The 26,979-nt window shown below is 41.7% G+C and overlaps 2 protein-coding genes across 3 annotated transcripts in view; one reads left to right on the plus strand and one right to left on the minus strand.

Annotated features, from left to right (window-relative positions):
- MFSD1 (major facilitator superfamily domain containing 1) overlaps window positions 1-26,728 on the minus strand; it is a 130,682-nt gene extending 103,954 nt beyond the window's left edge. Inside the window, exon 1 of the mRNA XM_073023490.1 lies at window positions 26,602-26,728. The gene's annotated coding sequence lies outside the window, so the exon portion shown is untranslated. The remainder of the gene's footprint in view (window positions 1-26,601) is intronic.
- The window catches only part of RARRES1 (retinoic acid receptor responder 1), a 43,504-nt gene that overhangs the window by 8,615 nt on the left and 7,910 nt on the right, over window positions 1-26,979 (plus strand). For both annotated transcript variants that reach the window (XM_008008570.3, XM_008008569.3), the window contains exons 2-4: window positions 10,415-10,477; window positions 13,333-13,516; window positions 19,358-19,494. In XM_008008570.3, the coding sequence (XP_008006761.3) occupies window positions 10,415-10,477; window positions 13,333-13,516; window positions 19,358-19,494 (384 nt within the window). The remainder of the gene's footprint in view (window positions 1-10,414; window positions 10,478-13,332; window positions 13,517-19,357; window positions 19,495-26,979) is intronic.

Genomic DNA, 26,979 nt, shown 5'->3' on the forward strand with positions numbered 1-26,979 from the left:
GGATGCTGAAATCATTGAGGCACCTGGAACAGGGAGACAGGCCAGGACCTAGCCCATTCCCATTGCTTCAGGCAGGAGAAAAGGAGACCTGAAGCCTCATGTCCCGCTCTCAACCAGCCTTTTCTGATTATCCCCCCCGAGGCCAGAGGGGATCTGGAGGGGGCAGCTGCCTCTGGCCACTTCCTCTCACTTCCCACCCCAAATCAAGAATGTGGGACCCAGGGTTGGCTGAGAGAGAGGACACACAGTATTCTGGCTGTCCTCTCCACTGCTACTTAGCCTGAGAAAGCAAAGCATTCGCATGCAAAGGGCTCCTTGGGCCCCACTGCCTGGGCCTGATCGGAAGGTAACTGACTTCTGTTCCATAAACTGTATTTGCTTTATCTGGCCTTGCTCAAGAGAAGGAAAATGCAATAAGATGATTCCAGGGTATAATATAATATATTGATGCCGTCTCCGTCTGGAACATAAGATAGCACAGCAATTTCTATTCACAAATGAGTTGTTTACTTGTCTCCAAGCAAGCCTGACTCATAAAAGTAACCTTATAAAATGAAGAAGTTTGCTTTTACTGGAATAGTCTGACATTTATGTTTTCTTACCAAATGTGAATGCTGGAGGCAACATTTAGGAGCTGTCAGACCAGTGAGTCCCAAGATGCACGGAGGGAGACTGGAATTACCTGTGAGCTCGTCCCCAACTACCTGCACTGCCAGCCTGAGAACAGGGAATTTAACCTTGTCACAATCGGCACTAACGCAACAGGAAGGACCAGCACTTAGCAACCAATGACAGACACCACAGAGAGGAAGATCAATGGGAAGTGTTTTCTGTAGAGGAGCTTTGGGCAGAATCGTGTCTGTGGAGACTCCTCCATGTGGTGGTGCACAGCAAGGTTTCTCCACGATACCATCCCTGCTCTTTTATTTGCTCCACGTTTTTGTGGTGTTCTGAGAGAGTTTAAAGGGGATGTTAGATTTTTTTTTTTTTTTTTTTTTTTTTTTTTTTTTGAGATGGAGTCTCCCTCTGTCACCCAGGCTGGAGCCCAGTGGCGCGATCTCTGCTCACTGCAAGCTCCGCCTCCCGGGTTCACGCCATTCTCCTGCCTCAGCCTCACAAGTAGCTGGGACTACAGGCGTCCGCCACCACACCCAGCTAATTTTTTGTATTTTTAGTAGAGACAGGGTTTCACCATATTGGCCAGGACAGTCTCTATCTCCTGACCTCATGATCCACCCGCCTCAGCCTCCCAAAGTGCTGGGATTACAGGCATGAACCACTGTGCCCGGCCAGGATGTTTGATGTTTTACATGTGCTCTTAGAACACATAAATACCTATTCTCTATCCCTCATCAAGTTCCTCGGGTTCATTTCTAACACACCTAATATTTCAATGACTTTACCCAATCTTTCAAATACTGGAAAATATTTAAATATTTTAATATTTCAAATTGACTTTATGCAATTTTGGTGACTTTATGCAATATTCAAAAAAAGTGGGTAGTGCCTAATGTAAAGATAGTACAGACACCTACTGGAAGAAAAATCTTTGATCCATTAACATGAAAACAAAGCTTTGTTGTTTACTATAAACAGCTTTCACGAAAACAGGACATGACATTGTAGAGTTGTATTAGAATGAGCAGTTTTAACTTCTTGGTGCATATATAAATGTCATTATAAAATAAAGTATTTATCCATGTAACAGGAAGCAAGGAAGGAATTTTCTTTAAAAATTATTTTAGTCCAAAGTGCCTTCTTCAAGTGTTCCTTCTGGATACTCTTTTTTTTTTTTTTTTTTTTTTTGAGTTTCGTTCTTATTGCCCAGGCTGGAGTGCAATGACACAATCTCAGCTCACTGCAACCTCCACCTCCTGGATTCAAGCGATTCTCCTGCCTTAGCCTCCCGAGTAGCTGGAATACAGGTGTGCGCCACCACGCCCAGCTAATTTTGTATTTTTAGTAGAGACGAGGTTTCTCCTTGTTGGTCAGGCTGGTCTTGAACACTCAACCTCAGGTGATCCGCCTACCTTGGCCTCCCAGAGTGCTGGGATTACAGGCATGAGCCACCACACCCAGCCCAAGTGTTCCTTCTTGAAGAACAGCACATACTGTGTCACCATGGAGTTTATCAGTTGCACCTGCTGAAGCAGAGGGTAGACCTGCCGCCTGCACTTTCTAAGGTATCATAACCTGATTCACCAGGAACTCCAGGCTCCTGAAGTCAGCACACTTCAAAAGAACACTCCTCCATTTCATCTGGTCCTGATGAGACTCTCAGGCATTCAGAGAGAACTGATGGTCCCGGCATCAATCTCCTATTTAGTGGTCAGCTGTATCCTAGTGATTGTCATCTGATCTACGTCACTTCCTACCTGCATCCCTCAGACCTTCAGTGGTTCCGCTCAGCAGCTAAAGAGTTCTCGAAGTGTGGTCCCTGGACCAACAGGATCAGCATCATGTGGAACTTGTTAAAATGCAACTTCTCAGGCCCCACCCCACACCTCCTGAATCAAAACTCTGGGTGTGGACCCAGCATGCTGGGTCTTAGCAAGTCCTGTAGGGGATTAGCGTGGCACACTCAGGTTTGAGACTCACCGCTTTAGAATGAAGTCCCTATAAGAGACCATCTCTAATCTGGCCTGCACCCACCATTGTAACCTCAGCCCCAAGTCTACCCTGACTTAATGTGCTGACTGCCCTAGGCTGGGCTGCTCGCTTCCATGCCCTGGCTACCTTTCCAGAGCACCCTCTCCCTCTCTCTTGGCTTTTCTAATCCTAGTCTTTCCTGGAGATGTCCCCACCTGCACTGGGTCATGCTTTCATTTATACCTTGTCTGAAAGGGTCTGCATCCAGGGGCTCCTTCTAAAGTCTCAGATCACCTTTACTTCCATCTGTTATGGGTTGAGGTGTGTCTTCTAAAAAGAAATGTTATATCCAAAAAGTTCTAACCCTCAGTGACTAGGAATGTGACCTTAGTTGTAAACAGAGTCTTTGAAGATGTAATCAAGTTAAGATGAAGTCATACTGGATTAGAATGGGCCCTAAATCCAATGGCTGGTGTCCTTATATAATATTAAGGCCATGTGGATATGCAAACAGACTCAGGGGAAGACCATCATTTAAAGATAAAGGCAGCCTGGAGGATCCCTTAAGCCCAGGAGTTTGAGGCTGCAGTGAGCTATGATTGTACCACTGCACTCCAGCCTGGGTGAACAGAGCAAGACCCACCTCAAAAACAAACAAACAAACAATAATAGAGACAGAGATTAGAGTGACTCAGTTGCAAAACAAAGAACCAAGACTGAAAGCCACCATCTGAAACTAGAAAGAGGCAAGGAGGGATTCTATCCAGAGTCTCAGAGGAAGCATCGCCCTGCTGACACCTTGAGATTGGCCTTCTGGCCTCCAGAACTGTATGAGAATAAATATCCACAGTTTTAAGCCACCTAGTTTGTGGTACTTTGTTATAGCAGCCCTAGCACACTAATACACACACCATGCCTGGCAGTCTCCCTTCCAGAGGAAGGTTGGGAGTGGTTCCTGTCCACAGGGACCTTGGTTACAAGCACAGTCCAAGAGCATCCCAGCGTGCTTGCACTCTCTCTCTTTCTCACACACACATTCCAGCAGCCAGCTTTTATTCTTCCTTTTCTTAGAGAGGTTGCTGGGCTCTATTTTTCTGGGCAGTTCTGTGTAGTATTCGGGAAGAACAGGGGCTCTGCAGGCCAGTTTTCTTGCTTCCTGTGTTGTGATTTTGGCCAATTCCTTAACTTTGGTCAAGTGGCTCCATTTCTTCATCCTTAAAATGGTGATGACAATCATACCTACTAAAGGGCTTTAGTGAATAATAAGTTAGTACATGGGTACCATGTTGGGTCAGGTGAGGCACATAGTAAGAGTATAACAATCGCTTTTATCATGATTCCCTCTGATGGTGGCAGGATGCTTCATATGTAAGCACTGAATGAATGCTTAATATTGATTTGCTAAGGATTTGAGGAACATTTACCAAAAAATAAATAAAATCTAGGGTGATGAGTTCAGGTCTTTGAAGGCATTCCATTGTACTCTCTCTCAAATACGTCTTTGAAAGTGGCCTTTTTCCCTCCAAACTGATTGTAAATCAAACCAAACTCAAAGTGCTGATCAGTCCCTGAAGAGTACATGGTGGAGGCCGGGCGCAGTGGCTCACGCCTGTAATCCCAACACTTTGGGAGGCAGAGGCGGGCGGATCATGAGGTCAGGAGATCGAGACCATCCTTGCTAACATGGTGAAACCCCATCTCTACTAAAAATACAAAAAATTAGCCAGGCATGGTGGCGGGCGCCTGTAGTCCCAGCTACTTGGGAGGCAGAGGCAGGAGAACAGTGTGAACCCGGGAGGTGGAGCTTGCAGAGCTGAGATCGCGTCACTGCACTCCAGCCTGGGTGACAGAGACTCCGTCTCAAAAAAAAAAAAAAAAAACAAACAAAAAAAGAGTACATGGTGTTATGGCATACCAGGAACAGGAGGTGGAAGGTATATAGGGACGGGGATGGGACTGCCACTTCTCACTGACCAGTGGGGCCAAAAATCACCTGTTAAATAAACATACAAAAAGTAAGGGCCAGGTGCAGTGGCTCACACCAGGTGCTGTAATCCCAGCACTTTGGGAGGCCGAGGCAGGTGGATCACCTGAGGTTAGGAGTTTGAGACCAGCCTGGCCAACATGGTAAAACCCTGTATCTGCTAAAAATACAAAAATTAGCCGGGTATGGTGGTATGGTGGCAAACGCCTGTAATCCCAGCTTCTTGGGAGGCTGAGGCAGGACAACTGCTTGAACCTGGTAGGTGGAGGTTGCAGTGAGCCAAGACTGCACCATTGCACTCCAGCCTGGGTGAGAGAGTGAGACTCTGTCTCAAAATTAATTAATTAATTAAAATAAAAATAAAAATAAAAAAGATTACAGCATAAACCATGTTATTATTGGCCCATGATTATGAAGAATTTAGTTCCAGGCTGTAGTATACAAGACCCCTTTTATACATATTTTTAAAAAAACCTTCAGTGAAGAGCTACTAATTGAGTCCTTCAGGTTATACAGTCCTATGGTCATTTGCTTGCTTTTTCTTATTAACTAGCCCTTTTCTGAAAAATATTGGAACAATATGCCCTGCCTTTGGCTGTGTTTAAAGAGAGGGATTCAAGTTTCCTGATCTGTTTCACAGATGGACAGTTCTAGCAGTATGTGGGGGAAAGGAATGAAATCACCGTAATCTACGTTACAGGAATCCGTAATCTACATTACAGGAATCCGTAATCTACGTTACAGGAATCCGTAATCTACGTTACAGGAATCCTCCTTTCCTCGGGAAAGCTAGAATTGTTGGTCACCTTTGCCTCATGTCAGATTTGGCTGTTTCAAAAATGTCTCCTTACTTTTCTCATGGCTTTGAATTGAATGGATTAGCTTTACACCATCTGGCTGTAACAACCTGTTGTGTAAGTCCCAGAGGGAGCATCCCTGGGCAAGACCAGAGGTCTTTATGAGGTGGGTGCCTCCAAAGCCTCACCTCCCCACATGATGCCTCAGTGAACATCCCTGTATGAGTCAGTTTCTTCACAGACCTCCATCACAATTTCTCTGGGATACTTGCCCAGAGTGGTATTTCTAGGTCATAGGGCATTCACACATAAACTTGATTTGACCACGTATGCCAGATTGCATAGGCCAGACTGCAGTCGTAAAGCCCAGACCCCACCCAGCAATGGGCCCTGTCCACTTTCTGAGTGCCAGTCTACTAATGGTACTGTACTAACTCATTGCTTATTTAATTTGCATTTCTGTGTTCCTGTAATTACTAATGAGTTTGAGTAGGCCTTCAGAGCTTTGTTAGCATATTTAATACATGTAGGGTGCTTAGAACAGTAGCAGGCAACTGGCCCAATTATTGGGCTACTTGCATTATTCTGTACACACAAGCATCTTTTAAATGACACAATGTTAAAAATGTTTTAAGGCCACGCTCAGTGGCTCACACCTGTAATCCCAGCACTTTGGGAGGCTGAGGCAGGCGGATCACGAGGTTAGGAGATCAAGACCATCCAGGCTAACACGGTGAAACTCCGTCTCTACTAAAAATACAAAAAGTCAGCCAGGCATGGTGGCATGTGCCTGTAGTCCCAGCTACTTGGGAGACTGAGGCAGCAGAATCTCTTGAACCCAGGAGGCAGAGGTTGCAGTGAGCTGAGATGACACAACTGTACTCCAACCTGGGCGACAGAGCGAGACTCTGTCTCAAAAAAAAAAAAAAAAAAAAAAAAATTGTCTTAATGTAAAATGTTGTATTCTAGTGATGATTTCTGATCTTGAATTACCTGCTTATTTTTTACTTTCTGATAGGACTTGGGGTTTGATGGTTTATGACTACTCTCACACGGCTGGTGTGAGGGTGGCCTGCTGCAGCCTGGCTGGGGGGCAACCTGGTATACTTGGTCCACCATATGCTTCTCTCCATTTCCACTGTCCTCACCTCTCCCCCGCCCCCTCAGCCAGCCTCCTGCTCTCTCTGCATTCGTTCTGCACAACTCCTCACTCCAGCATCATTCTCCACACTCCAGCTAGAGGGATCTTTTCAAAATCCCTCCTTCTCATCCCTGGCTTTCCATTTCTCTCAGGACAAAATCCTCTCTGTGGCCTGCAGGTGTGGCGCTTGCCACCCAGTCAGCCGCTTACGTCCCAGCTCCAGCTCCAGTCTTTCTGCCCTGAAGCCCCATGGCCGCTCCTCAGACCCTTGCCAGCTCTCCTCCCCCAACCAAGACCAATTCCTTCTTCATCTGTGGAGTTCAGCTCAAATGTCGCTTCCCTGATCTCTAGACTAGATTAATTCTCCAGCTATCCTTTCATAGCTCTTAAGTCAGCCACAATCAAATAATCAGTCCTACAATGCTCTACTTAAGGCCCTCTCTGCTAGGCTGCCCTGAGAGCAGCTGCTGCTGTTTTGCTCTCGTTCCTGCACCCAGCACAGTACTTGGAATAAGGTAGAAGCTGAAATCATGGAGTGATGTTGAACAACAAGGACCCGTTTATCACAGAACATTTTAAATCAAGGAGAGCCAAAGTCCAACACAATCCTAAAACCACTGGAGAGCAAGTGCGAGACACCGCATCCAGAGGAAGGTGGCCCTGGCTCCCACACACCCCACACACAGGCCTGTGGCTATGTGTGGCTCATCTCACCAGAGCAAAGCAGCACGGGGCGCTTGTGACTCAGAGGAAGGGAGAAGAGAGTGGCCTCTGTGAGAGATAAAAGCACTGTGTCTTGATACATGATAAGTACAACCAAAAACATAAAAATTTTATTTTGGATGAAATGTGGACACTTTTAAGAGGCCTTGTTCACTGGGTGCAGTGAGTCACGCCTATAATCCTAGCACTTTGGGAGGCCGAGGCAGGCGGATTGCCTGAGGTGAGGAGTTCGAGACCAGCCTGGGCAACACGGTGAAAACCCGTCTCTACTAAAATACCAAAAATTAGCCGGGTGTGGCAGTGTGCACCTGTAGTCCCAGCTACTCAGCAGGCTGAGGCAGGAGAATTGCTTGAAGCCAGGAGGCGGAGGTTGCAGTGAGCCGAGATTGTGCCACTTGTACTCCAGCCTGAGTGACAGAGCGAGACTCTGCCTCCACAAAAAAAATAATAATAATAAAATAAAATAAATAAAAAAGTGCCTCCTTAAAACAAAATAAAGAAATCAAATCAGCAAAGAAAATAACTCTTTAAAAGCACAGACTCCACACCAGCTCAAAGCCCTTCTCACTTTGCCTCCATGTGTTTCCAGAACACTGTTGTGTCAAATCATACCTTAAGTCCTGTATTTAAAATATGCACAATTATATCAAGAATAAGGAAGACTTGAGTGAATCTTTTTGCATAGCATATAACCATGCCCCAATGTATCACTGATGTGAAAGCTGATGTTTCTCAGGATTCTTATTCTACACATCTTCCCTGGGGGGTTGCATCAAATTCCATGGCTTTCACCACCACCTCTGCTGATCCTACTTCTATAACCCTCAGCATTTTCCGAGACATCTCAAATGTCCCCCTGTGCCAGAGATTGAACCCACCCAACTCAGCTTCCTCCTCATCTCGTGAATGGCCTCCGTGCCCACCCCTGCCCACCTCACAGCTAGAAACCTGAGGGCGTCGCTGACTCCTCTGCAGGAAGCTGTACCCCTACTCAACAGGACAGGCAGACTCCCAGGTGCTGCGGTGCACATAGCAGGGGCAGGGCTGGTGCACTGACCCATTCAAGGCTTAGAACCCACTGGCAAGCAGAAGTGTTGCCTTCTGAGTGTTAGTTGTTTGCAGGTGCCCATGTGGCTGGGAGCATGAGAGGCAGCAAGCCTCAGCCTTGTGTTCCTCCCACATTGGCAGGTACTAAAGATGCTGAACTTGAGGAATCTTTGAGATGGAGGGCATGGGAGCCTTGTCTACAGTCTTTCACTACTCATTGGGTGTTTCAGGAGCAACCTTGATGGGAGAACATGTTATATAACGTCCCCTATCCTTCAACTTGGGTCAGTCTCTTGTGTTTAGCCCAGTTCTTCTGCTCTCTCATGCCTGTTTATTTTAGTAATAATAAAAATACTGAACAGACATTGAATTTTACCCTGACCCAGGCACTGTCCTAAGCTCTGTTTATGCCGTATCCTACTGTTCGCAACACCCTGTGTACTGTGGATATGTTTAATGTTGCTCTTCCAGACTTTGGGATCAAGTTCCAAGTCATCTTCAACAAAGTGTGGCTTTCCATGCCCTTGCACCCACCTCCCCAGACACCTTTTCTCCAGCTTCACTGTCCCCCTGGAATTCCAGCTCCTACATCCCACTCCCACACCTTTTTCTGGCTAACACTGGCTCCTCAAAGAGTTAGCTTAGGCCTCACCCACTCTAGAAAGCCTCCTAAACTCAGCACCCTCACACAGGCTGTGCTCAGCCACACTGATCAGCTACACTACAAACCTGTTTCCAAGATAGAAGTAGGTTTCTGGGAAGGCGGGGCTGGATGTCATATTTCCTTATATCTCCCCAAGGCCTGGCATAGTAGTTGGTGAACAGTGAATGAGTGAATAGACAGACTCGTGTGTGTGCATTGTGTAAACCAAAATCAGTGCTTCAGCTTACAACCGAACTCATCTGAAGACTGACAAGGAGCCCTCAGCAAACTGCTCTGTGTGCAGTGCTCTCAGGAATTCCCTCCCTTCCCCAGCAACATCTATACATGTACAAGTTTAAATATTCCCTACATAAATAATTGCCAAGGAATCCTTTCCTTCCCTTCTCCAGTTTCCCAGCATTTTTTAAGAATCTATAATAGGAATGGATGCTATCCGGTCTATTTAAAATAAAATAATGTTGTTTGGTTATTGCACTGCTACGTTAAGATTCAAAGGAAACTGGTGTTTCCAGAGTCTAACCTTAATCAATGCTATTGAAGTAACTTCAGCTCTATACAACAGCAAGTTCCCTTTCCTCTCTAGGAAATATTTCTTTTACTGATTTATCATTTTGCTCTCTTAAAAAAAAGATGGCAAATAATATAAACTTCTTCTAAACAGTTTAAATTGCCATAATGACATAGATATGCATATTCCAAAATATGCATTGGAATCAATTCAACAGTTTTAAAAGGCTACACATTAACATTTCAGAAGTTTAAAACTATGCTTGCCTGTAAAAACTGCAAAGGGAAGAAAGAGTATAGCATTGGAAGACTTCTTCAGTGTTGGTGATTCATCCTGTCGCAGACTGAAGTTCCACCTCACGCCTGTGCTTGTGGGTCCCCTCTGCCTGTACCGGGCATCCCCCACCTAGATCTGGCATGGCTGCTTCTTTCCTGTCCTGCCGGTCTCCTCTTTGAGATCACCTCGTGCCAAGCACCTTCCTACACCACTGCTCTCTTTCTTCACTCATCAGCCCCTGAAAGCATCTAAATTACTTGTTATGTGTTTGTTGCCAGCATCCCCCACTGGGCTGTGGGTGGCAGGAGAGCAAGTCCTCATCCGTCCTGCTCGCTCATGTGGCACCAGGACGGGGCGTGGAGCAGGCACTGAGGAGTTGGGGATGAAGGAATTCCCTCCAGCTCCCTGCACACACCTGTTCATTTCTCACAAAGCCACTCCAGTCGGAACGCAACCATTTCCCTTTCTCAACCTCCCTCTTTGTGAATAGGCATCAAACGAGCAAGCAGAATGGCACAATCAGAATAAAATTTGAGATCTTTCTTCCAAGCAATCACCAATTTTATTCAGGTATAAATGCTACAGCTACCATTTGCGTGCCATGTTATCCTAAGAGTGTGATTCCTGGATATGAAGATGTTTAAGAGAGCTTCTACTATACTAAGATTCAGCTTCTGTGTTCCAGATTAATCCAAAAGAGGGATGTAAAGTTGACGTGGTCTTCAGCACAGAGCGCTACAAACCAGAGGTAAGCTGCCACAACTGGCAAAGTATCCTATTAGCAACTGCTATAAATATGGCTTTGTAAAATAGTGAGAATCTTAACATATAGTGATCAGGAAGTTTGGTTTTGTTTCTTCCTGATTTGGTTCCTATTTGTCATCAAGAACTAAAGAACAGAACTAGGCAAGAGCTCAATATTTAACTACTTCAACTTCATGGTCTTATGCAGGGTTGCATTTAAAACAATCCATATAAGCCATCACCTTCCTCTTCCTTGGGACCCCTGGAAGAGAATTTCATGCTCCCTCTGGCATCCCTCCTAGCTCCTCAGAGTCCTGAGAATGACTCACTCTCAAATGCCAACTTACTCTCTTCCTGTCAGATGGTGACCTTTCTTGCCAGCATAGCGTGAGACCAACCCCCTGAGCTAACATACACAGAGGCACTCTGTAAAACACCAGCACGTGCTCCAGCCGTTATTAGCCTCACTACAGCTTTGGCCAAGCAGACCATGTTTTGCCCAGTTTCCTTTTCCCTGTTTTCAAGAAGAGAGTAAAGAGAAAACTCATATAGAAATTAGAGCCAGATGAGCTTCCTTGTGCTGGGTCAAGCTGAAAGGCGGCAATCAGAGCATGGGCGGAGAGGAGACCAGCCCAAATGGCTCTTTGTCTTGTGCTGAGAAGCAGCCTGGAGCAGGCAGCATCCAGGATTAAAGTGTTCCAGGGTGGCAGAGTTTCGGGAGTGAAGGCATGACTCTCCAACCCCATGCTTCTGGAAGAATGCTCACCAGTACTCAAGTTCCAACATGACAGCAGTATGTTCTGACTTTATTAACCTACGAATTAAAATTTCCTTAAAGCATACGAAAGATGTCTTTGATTGTTAGTGTTGCAAACTGAAAGTGTTAACGCTAGAGAGAATACAATTACTAGATTATTTTCACCAACAATATGCTTCCCTGGATTTGATCCTGTAGATGAATTAAGAGCACAGCCAGCTAATTGAAACGTTTCATTTCAGGGGGTGAAGGGCAGTTCTTTTATCCTCCGGCAACGGCTTTGATTCCATGGAGATGTTTTGAGAGGGAAATGGAAAGGAAAATGAAAGGGGGCGGTACCTGGTTCCTTTTCTCTTCTCTGGAAATGGCTTCGACAACAGAGGAGGCCATGTACTAGCCTCCTTCTGCCACTTCCTGAATGCTTCCTTCACTGTTTTCCTATGTTGCACCAATAATTAACATCTTAAAGCAGTGCTGAAATTCCCTCTCACTCAAAACCAGCACTCACAGGAGGAAAAGTTGCCCACTGGAAAATGTTTCTCAGTTTTTTGAAGTAGTTTTAGAAATACGCTTATTAAGCAGATCCAATTTTTTAATTTTTAATTTTTATTTATTTATTCTTTTTGAGACAGGGTCTTGCTCGGTCTCCCCGGCTGGAGTGAAGTGGCACGATCATGGCTCACGGCAACCTTGACTTCTGGGTTCAAGTGCAGATAGAATTTTCATTACAATTTGTTTCCTCATGGACTTTTTTCTTTTTCTTTTTGGTGGTTGTTTTCACTGGGACTTCACCCAGTTTAAACAATCACAAAAGTAAAAAGAAGATTATTGCCTCAACTACACAACCAGCCAACGAGAGTTGGATTTGAGTAGGGCCAAGACTAGTGGCCCAGGAACTTCCTCAAATTCTAGGCACAGTGTTGATATGTGCATTTTTCAGGGAAGAGGTTCCCTGGCTTTTATTATCTGATTAAGGAATCTGGGGAAATCCTTAAAAGGGGGAAGAACCACTATGCGAGAAATGAGTCATACATCTGATGTCTAGTTGAAGCTCCAGATGTTTCTGGATTGTAAAATAAGTGAGGGAGAGCCCAGAATATCCAGAACATCTACATTTAAACATGAATGCAAGGCTGGGAGCAGTGGCTCATGCCTGTAATCCCAGCACTTTGGGAGGCCAAGCGGGGAGGATCACAAGGTCAGGAGTTCGAGACCAGTCTGGCCAACATAGTAAAACCCCGTCTCTATTAAAAATACAAACGATTAGCCGGGCATGGTGGTGGGCACCTGTAATCCCAGCTACTCAGGAGGCTGAGGCAGAATCACGTGAACCCAGGAGGCAGAGGTTGCAGTAAGCCGAGACGGCGCCATTACACTCCTACCCAGGTGGGACTCCATCTCAAAAAAAAAAAAAAACAAACAAAACATGAGTGCAAATAAACATTACTCAGGTAGTTGAATGAATCCCGTGTGGATGATCGGTGCCCCCATTTCTTCTGGATTAGATCTTGGCATTGAGAGATGAAGTTAGTACAGAGAGCCTGGGTTTCAGTGTTAGACAGAGGTGAGGTCAAGCCCTGGCTTATTAGCTGTGAGACATGGAGTAGGTTCCTTCTGAAACTTCAGTATCTTAATCTTCCAAACTGGAATAAGAGGACCTAATTCATAAGACAGCACGAAGACGTTGTTGTTATTTTTGTACATAGGAGCCAGCTTCATCTAGATCGTTACTAACTTTGAGGTCCACCTAAGCATTATGTTGGTCCACATTAGAGAGTAAAGTGGCCACTACCCTAGAGGTTTCAGCCAAGCAGTGCTCAATGGATGTCGATGATATTTCTTTGGAAATATGCCCCGCATCATTTGATAAAGTCACAATCAGAAGACAAGAGTTTAAATGATAGCAAAGAGAAGGACTGTTGTATTCAGCTGTGAGTACAAAAACCACTTTCTATAAAGTAAAACTCACTACCATCTATTGATGCCGGAGCCTGCCTGCTTTGTACAATGAACTCTTCTCAATCTGTGTGTGCTTGTGTGTATTGGGGTGAGTGGGAGGTGATAAGAAAGTATCCTGTTTAATTCCAAAGTCTTTACTTCAGGAAGGTGAGGGACGTTTGGGGAAATGTTCTGCTCAAGTGGTTTTCAAGAATCAGAAACCCAGACCAGCCATCAATGTAACTTGTACACGGCTCATCGAGAAAAAGAAAAGACAACAGGAGGATTACCTGCTTTACAAGCAAATGAAGCAACTGAAAAACCCCTTGGAGATAGTCAGCATACCTGGTATGAATCAGCATTTGGAATTTCTATATTCAGGAATGTATGTAATAACTAAATCTTTAATAGATCATTTAAGTTTTTATCCCTAAAGTGGCACTTTCATTCAACTGAAGATTGTGGTATCCCTCATAATTTAAACAAAACTCAGAGGTATCATCTTTCTGTTCTTCATCTCTAGTCCAATGCAGTAACTCCACCAACAGTATGTATCCCTTTAATCTCCTCATTTTCGAGTCAGGCATGATGGCTCACACCTGTAATCCCAGCACTTTGGGAGGCCAAGGCAGGCAGATCACGAGGTCAGGAGTTCGACGCCAGCTTGACCAATATGGTGAAACCCCGACTCTACTAAAAATACAAAAATTAGCCAGGCATGGTGGCGCACAGCTGTAATCCCAGCAACTCAGGAGGCTGAGGCAGGAGAATCCCTTGAACCCAGGAGGTGGAGGTTGCAGGGAGCTGAGACTGTGCCACTGCACTCCAGCCTGGGCAGCAAGAGCAAAACTCCACCTCCAAAAAAAAAAAAAAAAAAACTCCTCATTTTCCATCCCAGAATGAGGGGTACAGTAAGAACTGAACCCCTAGGTAAGAGGTACAGGATTTTGAAATAGGATATGCATATAGGGGTGCTGTTCTCCGGGTTGAGTCCAGGAGCTGAGGTGACATCTCTGTTCTTGGCAGTGGCTTTGGAAACTTTAGACGACAGCCTCCAGAGCCTCCACTCTGCTCATCACAGCCTTGTGCCCTAGGGCCGGGTGAGCGCTCTCTGGGATGCTGCAGGGGAATCACGTTTATCTCATTTCAGGTCAGTAGTTAACGGGCAGTGGTGCTGTCTCTAACAAAGGAGCCCTGCCCTCTGAAGTGACTCAGCTGAACTGAAGCAGAGCTCATTTGTTCCTGCCCTCACCAGAATGTGTGGGCAGCAGTTGAGACTCAGCACATTTACTGGCAAATCCAATTTTCAAAACCACAGAAGTCATCTCTGGCCTTGCTCTTGGGTATTAAGCTTGACGTCTGACCGCAGCAGCATTCATCACCCCACCCTCTCCCACAGTTCACTCATTTGCCCAGATTCTGTGGCAAACCCATGTCAACACTGGAGGCTCTGCGGTCTCCATTCCTGAATGTCTCTGCTCCCCATCGATTTACTGAGATGAAATGTCCTTAAAAACTTCCAAGTGGAATACTGCTTCTTGCATTTCTAAAATTCTGAACTCTGAATGATTCTCACATGATAGTTATCTGACAACTCGGATCAAATCCTGTGCTTAGGAATCAAGGGGAGCAATTAAAATCTCATGTTGTAGCAGAATTTGTTTATATTTAGTATTGCTTGAAATAAATGAGCTGATGACTGATACTTATATCTATACTTATTTAGGGATTGTTTTCCTTTAGTTGGGAAAATAGGGCTTATCTATACTCCTTCATACACAAATTTTAGAAATTGGATCTTTTCTTTGAATATTTGCCACAGGATCATGAGATTTTAGACACTCTTTAACAGCGCAGGTTAACTGAACTATGTTTAGTTAATAAGTCCTGTATATCCATAGGGGCCATTCTATAATAATCTAACTTAATGTAGCTACTGTGAAACTTCAAAAAACTTTTTAATAGAGGGCAACTTTTCATCAAAAAACTTATAAGTTTTGCTGTCATAGTAAATTTGGCAAAGACATTTAATGGTGCTATCTATAGCTTGTCTGTGTATGTAAAATTACTTAAAACCAAAAAGGTTTGGTTTTAGATAAGGTAAATTTTCCCAAGTTCAAATCTCAAGGGGGCCGGGCGTGGTGGCTCACGCCTGTAATCCCAGCACTTTGGGAGGCCGAGGCGGGTGGATCACGAGGTCAGGAGATTGAGACCATCCTGGCTAACACGGTGAAACCCTGTCTCTACTAAAAACACAAAAAATTAGCTGGCCATGGTGGCATGAGCCTGTAGTCCCAGCTACTTGGGAGGCTGAGGCAGAAGACTCGCTTGAACCCAGGAGGCGGAGGTTGCAGTGAGCCGAGATTACACCACTGCACTCCAGCCTGGGCGACAGAGCGAGACTCTGTCTCAAATTAAAAAAAAAAAAAAAAAAATCTCAGCAGATTCCTATTCAGTATTTAATCAATCCAAGGCATTGGACTGTTGTAGTACAATGGATAAGTGAGAAGATCTAATCCATTTTGGAATATCCTTGCTCCACATTTTTTCCCCCCTTGAGTTGTCAGCTTTTTATGAGTAAAAGTTTCACTTCTAATGAATTTGCAAACTTCCTAGTGACGAATCCAAGTATACTACATACAGAGTGCAAGACTGAAGACCTAGGAATAACCAGCTAAAGTTGTGTCTGCCGAAGTGATTCTACAGCAGTGTTGCCAGCACTTATCCTTTCAAATGTTCTCACTATTCACAGTATTTAGTATAATTGATTTATCTTCTAGGGTCATGGGTTTTGATTTCACAAATATGAACTCACAGCAGCACCATAAGATAGAACATGTGATGATGAGTTGGATCAAGGAAGTTTTCAGTCAATGAAGACAGGAATGATGGGAAACCTCTTAACAGCAAAATAAGCAAAAGAGTTTATATCCAAGATGTTGAATTCAGAGTCTTGTATTACATAATGTTCTGAAGTTCTAATGGTTCAGCTGCTCATAGCAGTGAGGAAAAAAAAATTCATTCGTGAAATGCTGATATTCTTGTCAGGAAGTAGAAGTCCGAAACACACTTTCTACAATAACATCTGTAAAAATAGTCACAGCTCCCTACTGATTACTTACCGTATGGTGACAGGCAAAAATGACATTACCAGGTTAAATAAATTACACAGAAAAGCCAGTGAAGAGTACTGAAAAGTCCTTAGTTCCAAGTTTGAAGGCACTTCGATATTAACAGGAAAGCATTATGGAACCAAAAAACTTACATGTCACGTAAGGGTGATATGATGACAATGAAGGGCAACAAATACCTTTTGCTTTATTCTCAACAGGTATTTTCTCCTAAAAGATTTCTCCAAGTGCTGAGCCCTCAATGCTACTATTTATTTCTAACATCTTACTGCACTCCACAAGACAGCTGTGTTGAAGCTTTTCCATTTTGTCAAGGCCCACACCCCAGCCTCATGCACTTTCAAGAGATAGTCTTGCCTCCTGCTTTACTGAGATTGAGACATTTGATTCTGTCATTTCTTCCCACCTCACAAAGTTGCTACATCTTCCCCAACCCTCTCTTTAATTCTAAGACTCCTTTTATTTATACCCTTGGTTCTAGTTTCTCTGGTTCTTTCATAATTTTGCCCCATCAGTATCCTTCCCACCTTTAGAACCTTCATCAACCAGTTCCTTCTCTTGTCCTATAAAGATCGTCAAGATCAGAGTTCTTTTGACCAGTTTCTTCATTGACCCATCACCTCCTCTTTTTCTTTATTCTGTCCACTTTTCAAAAGTAGATTCTATACACATTGCCACATCCTCAAACTCTTCCTATTTGGCTTCTACCCTATGTACATAAAGAGACCACCCAGATCACCAAAAAGCCTAACCACCAGATCTTGCTTCTTATCCTTCTTGATTTATCTGTAGAACATTTTTTTTTTTTTTTTTTTTTTTTTTTTGAGACAGAGTCTCCCTCTGTCCAGTTTGTGGTGGCGCAATCTTGGTTCACTGCAACCCCTGTCTCCTGGGTTCAAGCGATTCTCCTGCTTCAGCCTCCCAAGTATCTGAGATTACAGGTGTGTGCCACCATGCCCAGCTAATTTTTATATTTTTAATAGAGATGGGGCTTCACCATGTTGTTGTTCACGAGGCTGGTCTCCAACTCCTGACCTCAGGTGATCCACCCACCTCAGCCTCCCAAAGTGCTGGGATTACAGGCGTGAGCCACCATGCCCGGCCTATCTGTAGCACTTTACATCATCCACCTTCATGACTTTCTTGACACTGTATTTAATACACCTAATAACAAACTCAACTTGTTTTCACCAAAATGTTCCCACTTTCTGTCCTACATTTATTTAATGGTATTACTATTCTCCTGGAGTTATCCAGAAATTTTGGTCATTATCAACTAATCTCCTAACATTTAATAACTTGCCATTTCCTATCAAGCCTGCATTCACAAAGTATTTTGAACTAATCTTGTCATCTCCAAATCCACTGTCACCATCCTTCATGCCTGGGCTTCTCCCTGAAACCACCGCACCCGGCAGTCAGTCATCTTCCACACTTACTACTCAACTGCAGTTCATACCCACTCTGGCATCTCTGCAAACAAGGCCTTTCAAAATCTGCTGCCAGTATACTGTATATTCTATCAAGACCAGCCACTGAGGCTGCCGCTGCCTGGTGCCTTCCTACCTTCACATGCTTGCTTTCTCACTCAGACCCCACACACATGACAGCAATTCAAGGCCCAGCCAAAATCTCATCTCTGTGAAGTTTCCCCCAACCCTCTCCAGCCCAAAGAAACCTGTCCCTTCCCTGCTGTCCCTCAGCTTTCTGATCCTCCCTCTCTTAAGGAATGTATCAACTATAACCCCACCATGTCAACATGTGGAGGGTGGGGACCCATCTTGGTATCCTTCACAGATCCCAAGAAATCAATGAATGCTGTTTGAATTACCTCTGAGTACAAACCAGCCAAGTTCTACCAATACAGAAGAGAATTTATGCTAAGGATTACTTTACCCAGAAGGATTAGTTTCCTAATAAGCTTGTTAGTATTCCTCATGTATTGTGCTAGTATTAGGCCTTAATATAGTATCCCTGCAAAACTGCATAAAACGATGGTTCATGAATAGTCATCTCATAAAATTTGAGCTCCTAAAAGTCACAAACAGTAATTTATTAGTCACTGTATCCTTAACCTCTCACGGTGTCTAATATTGTGTAAGTTTTAAGAAAGATGTTTGCCAAATTTAAAAGATTTTAGGTCCGAAAACAATGCCACAGAAAAAATCCACCTGATTTCTTCACGTGTTAAACAAGAGTGACAGAGATGCTGCCAACACATTGATTAGCTTTAAAGCGAATGACCAGAGAAGCACAAAGATATTTTGGTAGACTAGGAAGCAAAGACCACCATCACATTGACTGTAGACCTAAATCAGAAGGTAAGGTTTGTATCAGTGAATATCAGTGATAGATTTTTCAACCTAACTAAAAATGCTTCTTGGCCAGCACAGTGGCCCTCACCTGTAATCTCAACACTTTGGGAGGCCATGGCAGGAGGATCGCTTGAGTCCAGGAATTCAAGGCTACTGTGAAGTATAATTGTGGCACTGCATTCTAGCCTGCGCAACAGAGCAAGACCCTATCTCTTAAAGAAAAAGCTTCTTAACTAACAAGACTAAGTTAAATTGAATGTCATCTTTGAGTATTCAGTAATGAGTATGCAAAAGTCACTTTAGCTGCTAGGTGCGAGACAGTTGGAAGGAGAAGACTGAAATCTGAGACATTTGGTAGCAGACTGTGGCCGTGGTCTCAGGGAGAAGCAGCCCAGGCCTGAAGGGTGGTAGCAGTGGGTTCGGAGAAGACAAGATGGGTCTAAGATACTTTGTGGACATAGGCTTGATAGAATGTAGGCTTCGTAGCTCTTATTTTTGCATGTATACAGTACAGCAAATGGCCATTGATTTATAATAGATTTACTCAGTTTGGCAAGTTGAAGAATATAAATCTACATACTAACATAGAAACAGATACAAACAAATCACATATCTGGCTCAAGGTCTTGCTGTGAGAGAGATGACTGCTATGACTAAGTTTAAACCCTATTTCATTTCTGTAATTTCTGAGATTTTGTCTTAAAAATGCATTAATACAAATGTACTTTTTTTGTCTCTTTCAGATAATCATGGACATATTGATCCCTCTCTGAGACCCATCTGGGATTTGGCTTTCCTTGGAAGCTCTTACGTGATGTGGGAGATGACAACACAGGTTTCACACTACTACTTGGCACAGCTCACTAGTGTGAGGCAGTGGGTAAGAAAAACCTGAAAATTAACTTATGCCGCAAGAGTTACAATCAATGCAGTCTCCTTAGACTGAATTCATGTGAACTTCTAATTTCATATCAGGAGTTTTAATCACATTTATTTCAATAAATATTTGAGTTCATGCAATGGGCCAAGTGTTGGGGGCCGCACCGGGGGTGGTGGAGAATGAAAGAACACACACAAAGACAAAGACACACAGAGAACATGGCGGCCGCACTTAGAGCCTCCGCCTCACTTTATTTATACTCCATAAACCTCAGGTCAGCAGAAAGAATGCAATGCAAAACAAACTTTCTTTTCCCACATGTAACCTTTTACTCAGTACCTTGTTTCTATATTTTTTCTTATCTACCCGCCTTCTTGGCGCCTACGGGAGTTCATTAAAAGTTCAGTTGGAGATACTGTCCTTGAGCCCTATCTATTCTCAGCATACTGTTTTCAAAGGCCCCTGCATTTCCCCCCTTTTAATTTTGTTTTGCCTCAATCCTAAAAAGGTAGCCCATATTTGTTTTTGTGTTTTTTTTTGTTTTTGGTGGCGACGGAGGGAGCATCGAATCACCAAAAGAAGTAGACACAAACCAAGTGCCCAAAGCAATATACTTTCAGAGATTGTAGAAATCCATGTTTTTATTTGAGTCCATGGGTTAAAGGCAGCAAGGCGCTGCCCCAGTTTCTGTAAGGTTACAGTTCCAGACAGCACATGTAATTGTTGTCGAAATGCTTCGGAAATGTTTTGAGTGAGCTCTTGAATGTCCAAACTAATATTTTTATGGCCAATTAATAATTTTCGGATTACAGTCCAATTTTGAGAGATGTTAAAAGGCACAGGCATTACACAAAATTGAGTGGAATTCCAATCACATTGTAATGTTACCCGAGTACTGAGTACAGTGAGCTGATCTCCAAGTCATGTCAACGCTTGCTTCATGTTGTCCAATCTTTCAGCAAGTCGAGAATCAATGTTTTGTTGTTGAAGTCATAACCGGTGAGATTGTTCATGCCATTGTTGCACAAATTTAGCATTTTGTATGTTTTGATGAAGAGCGAGCCCTGTTACAGTCGCAGTGGAGGCAATGGCAACAAGACTCATCACCGAGGCAATTATAAGTCCAAGGGCACGGAGGGTTTGTTGAAGAGAAGTCCAAATATAAGTTTCAAGAGGTGATGCCCCCCACGGTCGTGTAAGATTAACAGGTAGTCAAATTTCCTTACGAGCCCTGAGGATATAAATATCCCCAGCAAAGTTGTGCCACCAAGAATGATCGAGGCAAGACAAAAATGTGTACGTATTTGTACAATTAACAATTTCCGTATTATTATCCCATATCAAATTTCCTGCTAATAATAGGTAGGGCTTACGGACACAAGTAATAATATATCGAGAGGTATTCCGATATAACTGAATATGAAAGGAATTAGTTGGGTTAGAAAGATTAAGAGACATATTCCCCACAAAAGTGCTAATGGCATCGCCTGCAGCTAACAACTTCTAAAGATGACTCTGTACTTAGGCCTCCTTCACACCATACCAAGGTTTTATTATTGTTAGCAGCAATACTTTTATTTACCCGGTGCCATTTTAAAGGTATGTGACTAAATTTTATTTGAAAATCACCGTGCACACTTTAATCAGTTATTTGCATCCCATTGTATTCTAATAAAATCCGGGTTTTATTTCCCCGACATAGTTGCCACTCCAGCACCTCAATATTAGGAGAAACCTTTGGAATAGGACAAAAAGGTAAAGAGCTAGGAATAGTTTCATTACTATATACAGTATGATTATAATAACAGTATTAGCAGCCACATAACTATGATTATAGCGAACAACCCAGGCTTCATACGATTTTCGGAGACAATGAGAACTATTTCCCATGCATATTGGAAGTTCTTCCACTCCAAATTGGTATGTGTTGTTTATAATTTCTGTTTTCCGTTCTATATTGTCCTTGTCTATATAGGGGGACGGCATTCAAGTAGTGTCATTGGTGAAAACCTTAATTTCCGCCTCTTCCCAGGCGACTCCCTGATACAAGGGTGAAAAGGGAATATAAGTGCAATATTTATACAAAGCCTCACTAAGGGAAATAAGTCCCCCACCGAGGCACATCCAACAAAGGAAGAAATGCATGCTGAATCCAGTTTTCTTTTCAACAGGGTTTCAATTATCTTGTAGGAAACCACTTAGGTCCGCTCCCTGTAAGGACAAGAGCATAGCCCCATTCCTGTTTTAGAACTTGCCCTTGAACATACTTACCTTCTTCATTAGGATACCAAATCTTTAAATTGTCAGTGGGGACTATCACCGAGAGAGGTGAGGAAAGATGAGTTACGACAGCGGAGTCTTGCAATTGTCTCCATTGATTCAAAAAATAATTAAAGTGAAAAGAACCTTCAAAATCAAAAAAATTAAGGTAGAAAGGTTAACCTTCAAAAAAATGTGGTTTTTTGGGGGGGCTCATTTCCCCCTTTTTGTTTTAATAGTTGAGTTTTTAAAGTTAAATTTGTGTGTTTGATGATGGCTTGACCTTGACTGTTGTTCGGGATTTTGGTGATATGTTGAATATTGTATTGTTGTAAGAAAACTTGTAATTTATGAGAGACATAGGTAGGGGCATTATTAGTTTTAAGTATAAAAGGAATGCCCATAATGGCAAAACAAGTTAAGAGATGTGTAATAACAGAATTAGTTTTTTTAGATGGCAATGGAGTGGCCCATTGAAAATGAGAAAAAGTGTTAATGGTATGATGAACATACTTTAATCGTCTAAAAGAAGGAATATGTATAACATCTATTTGTTAAATTTGATTAACTTGAGTACCTCTTAGGTTAACTCCAGGATGGAAGGATGGAATGTTTAAAGGAGCACAGAAAGGACAAGCTTGAATAAGAGAACAAGCTTATTTATGAGTTAAATGAAACCGTTGTTGAAGGCCAGAACTATTAGTGTGATGTAGAGTATGTTTTTGTTTTGTAGCCTGTAAGTGGCCAATTAGAAGTGAATTAATTTGAGTATTTTTATGAACTAATGGTCTAGGCAGTTGAGAATGAGAACGAAGATGAGTGATGAATAAAGGAGTTTGACATTGGCTTAAAGTAGAAAATAACAAGGAAAAGAGTTTTTGAAGAGAAGAAGTAGTACAAAGAGGTAAAGTGGCCTGAGAAATATAAGAAGTAACATAAACGGCATATTGAGAATCACTAACAATATTACAACTAGTAGTAGGGAAATTAAGTAAGACCATGAGAATAGTAAACAATTTTTTCTGTTGTACCGAGGGATAAAGATAAACTGTAACTTAAGATTGATGAAGTTTTTTGTCAAGAATCAGAAGTTGTAAGAAGATAAATGATTTGACTATGAGTGAATTGAGAGATAATTAAGGAAGGATTTTTTTCCCAAAGTTGTCGACAGTGATGTCGTTTTTTGATGATCAGTTTAGTTAAACGATTGATATAAGTAGTCAAGTGTTTAGATGTTTTATTGGACAAAAAGATTTATTTTAGTGGCTGATTGGCCTGATGAATTATTTTTGTAGGAGAATGTAAAGTATGAAATAAACAAAGGGAAAGGGGAACATTGGGAAGGATATAATGTAAATGAGCCTTTTGAAGTTGTTTTTTGACAAGTTGGAGTTTTTGTAAAGCCAAAGGAGTTAAATGACGTGAGTTGTTTAAGTGACTGTTTTCTTTTAGAATAGAAAAAAGATGTTGTAACTGAATAAAGAAAAAACAATTTTTGAGATTTATGACCATTAATTTTTAACTTTGTGGGATAAGGGCAGGATTAGGAAGACCAGGCTGTAAACTTTTCTTAAGTTTAATGTAAACATTTATAGTTTTAAGACAAGACAAAGACGGGAATTTTATGTAGAAATACGTGGCTTTATATTTTTTTTGGCCATTTGTTTTTTGACTTACTCTTTTAGAGTTTTAAGTATTTTTTTAAATAATGGTCACTGTTTTACATAAATAGGAGTGGTGGCTATGAGTTTAAAGGATTGTAGCCCATTTTGAACATTATATTTTTGGCAGTTGAGGAAATATGAGGAATGTTTTAAAAAGTAGTAAATTGTTGTGAAAGATCTTGTTCCCAAAAATTAATATTGATAGGAACAATATAAAAATAAAAAAAAACACTTGACCTTGTTAACCTTTAGGACCGACATAGGTTAAAGGTTTTACGTCTTGATAAACCACAGAAGTAGTACCCAAGCCAGTGAGTATAACTGTAACTTGTCTTTTTTTTTATTGTATAGGCCTTTAAACAAATAATAGACATATTTACCACCGTATCAATTAACCCTTTAAAAACTATTTTATTAATGTGTAAAGAACATAAGGGCTTTTGGTTAGAAACTAAAGTTTTCCAAAAAACAGTTTTTTTTGTGTTACCAAACCCTTCTTATTGAGAATACATTTCTCTGTTTTTAGGCAAATAAATTGTGAGACTTAAACTATAATAAGACTTTTATTAGTAACATTATGTCCTTTTGGCAAAGGGCCACACTTTTTAATATTTAATTTATATACTTCTTTATTAGGAGACAAAGTATAAGGCTGAGTAATAACTAAGTCAGTAGTAGCGCTTTGTTTAGTTGTCACATAAAGCTGAGAAACTGGGGTAAGGTGTGGGATTTTTAAGGAGGACTTGAATTTATTTTTTGATGTTGTAGGCCATTGTTTACTGGGTATTGTATGTAGATTTAGTAAATAACAAATATTTGTAAACAAATAAGGTGATTACAGGTACAGAAATTTAGTTTGTAGTTTACTATTTAATAGAGTATTTGTTTTGTAAAAGATGGTGGACCACAAAATACTTAACGGATTTTGGTTTTTAAAACACAATGATGTTATTTAAGGCTAAATGGATACTTGAAGTTGGGATTGGATCTGGTGTTGAGATACAACTTTTACTTAGTTATTGATTTTTTTTTTCTTTGATTATTTTAAGGAGGGTGACTACCATTTTTGTACTTTATAGAGTAGTCTAGAGGAAAGGGTTAAGCATGTAAGTTCTGGGAACAAAAAGTTATATTTTTAAAATATAATAGTTATATGACCTTGAATACATTTATAAAACTGTTTTAACTCTGTTTTTTTGTTTACAAAATGGTAATAATTATAAAATTTGTTAGTCTTAAAGGGATGTTGGAAGAACTAAATGTAAGTGAAGATTTTTTTACAGTAGTAGACACATAGTAAGTACTTAGTATACTATGGCTATTATTACTGTTATTATTGTTAATATTACATCTATTAATTTTAGCTTTTTAATGTAACAAGTGTAGAACCATAATCTTACATTCTTTAGAGTTATGTTGATCTTGTATTTTTTGGTTTTTGGACTAGTTTAGTGATTTATTACAAGTTAAGAGTAGTATATTGGCCCGTGTCTGTGAGTTGTTTTTCAGTGGCTCCTGGGGGATCACACATAACATTTTTTTTAGTCTGTACATGCGCCTTGTTTATTTACCAGTTGTGTAATTGTAACCACTGAGAACGATTAAGAAAAGCCTTTCCCAAAGTTTTTTAGTCTATAGAAATTATTAAATTTTTTGATGAAAAAATATTAAGAAGACCAAGGATAGGGGTTCATAGTTAGAAATGGTAGCTTTCATTTCTTTTTTAAAAATTTAATTTATAAGGCATTAAATTGGACATTATTGTCACCATTTGAAAACTAAGTATTAGGAGTAAAAGAAGTACAAATAATTGGAAACAGATCCAGCTCTTTAAAATTTTTTTTTTTTTTTTTTTTTTTTTTTTAACGAGACATTTTTTTTTTAATTTACAAAATGATACATGTTAACTCTAAGTTGGAAAACACGGATCACTAAGTGATTTTGTGCGAAGCAAACAACAAAATCATTAACACAGAAGTTATACCAAAAATGTAAAGGAGTCTTCCCACCTCTGTACAAAACAAAAGCCCAAAAGTTGTTAGGCTGAGACATTTTAAAGTAAATTATTTTATGACCTCAAGAAAAAGATTATATCAAAGCTATTTTATCAGTTCCAGGAAAGTTTCCAAAATGTTTAATCAAGTCAGCATAAAAAGGATACCAAAATCTAGGAGAAAGCGCGTAATAAAATAAAATGCTGCAAAACACAGTTCATTCTCAGTTATATTAGTGAAATATCCTAAATTAAAGACTTGCCGATAGAATGTAGCAAAAACAGAGACAGAGCAAGAAAGGACGCCGAGCAGGAGCCCGAGGTTTACGGTAAGAAAACAAGTGGCTGAGCAGTTGGAGAGAAAGCAGCCCGGGGGATTCGGCCACGTGAAGTGTGGTCGACCCTGTGGCAGGGACCCGCCAGACTGCCCGCCCCTCAGCGCCTCAGTCCCTCAGCTCCCTCAGCCGTCTTAGCCTGTTGGGGGCACTGAGAAAACTTTGCCAAACAAGGGTAAAGATAAGGAAGCCCGGGGGTTGGAGGCACTGGAAAATTTTCTTTTAACAGGGCAGAAGGAAAAGAAACAGGGAAAGCTTACAAAGGTGAATTAGAAGAATGTATCTGTAATATTTGTTGAAACATTTCCATAATACACTGTATGTCAGAATTTCCCTTAGAAGAAGGAAGAGCTGGTTTTTTCTCTTCTCCCCCTTTTGTTACCCTGGCACAAATGGGCTCCATTTCAGATTTATTTTATTTTATTTTATTTTTTCAAATCCTCAGATACCTTTCCTCCTGTGGCTACATTACCACACTCCGAATCAGTCTCAAGTAACTTTAATGTCTGAGTGATAGAGTTACACAAGGTCCACAGTTTTAGAGGCATAATATTCCCTAACTGGAGAGCTCTAAGCAAAGCTTTTACTACCTGTAACCATTTTTTCCGATTCAGCTGCACTTTAGTCTGATACTGAAACCAGTAACAATGTTATTCAACATGGGCAAACAATCGCTTCAAAGTCTTTTTCTTTCACTTCTACTCCCATAGACAGCAACAGTCCTTGAAACAGCCATAAATACTCTGAGGCCAGAGAGATGGAATTCCCATAGTGAAAGCTTAAGAAGGTTCCCCTTAACAATATCTGAGTCTTACCTGCTCCTAGGGGGTTCCCCTTCTTGTTCTCCCCTACTCACCCGTGCTGACCCTGCTCGCTGCGCCACTTGTTGGGGGCCGCACCGGGGGTGGTGGAGAATGAAAGAACACACACAAAGACAAAGACACACAGAGAACATGGCGGCCGCACTCAGAGCCTCCGCCTCACTTTATTTATACTCCATAAACCTCAGGTCAGCAGAAAGAATGCAATGCAAAACAAACTTTCTTTTCCCACATGTAACCTTTTACTCAGTACCTTGTTTCTATATTTTTTCTTATCTACCCGCCTTCTTGGCGCCTACGGGAGTTCATTAAAAGTTCAGTTGGAAATACTGTCCTTGAGCCCTATCTATTCTCAACATACTGTTTTCAAAGGCCCCTGCAGCCAAGTATTGTTTCAGGGGCTGGGGATACAG

Source organism: Chlorocebus sabaeus, chromosome 15 (genome assembly GCF_047675955.1).
Source record: "Chlorocebus sabaeus isolate Y175 chromosome 15, mChlSab1.0.hap1, whole genome shotgun sequence".
NCBI classification, from domain to species: domain Eukaryota; kingdom Metazoa; phylum Chordata; class Mammalia; order Primates; family Cercopithecidae; genus Chlorocebus; species Chlorocebus sabaeus.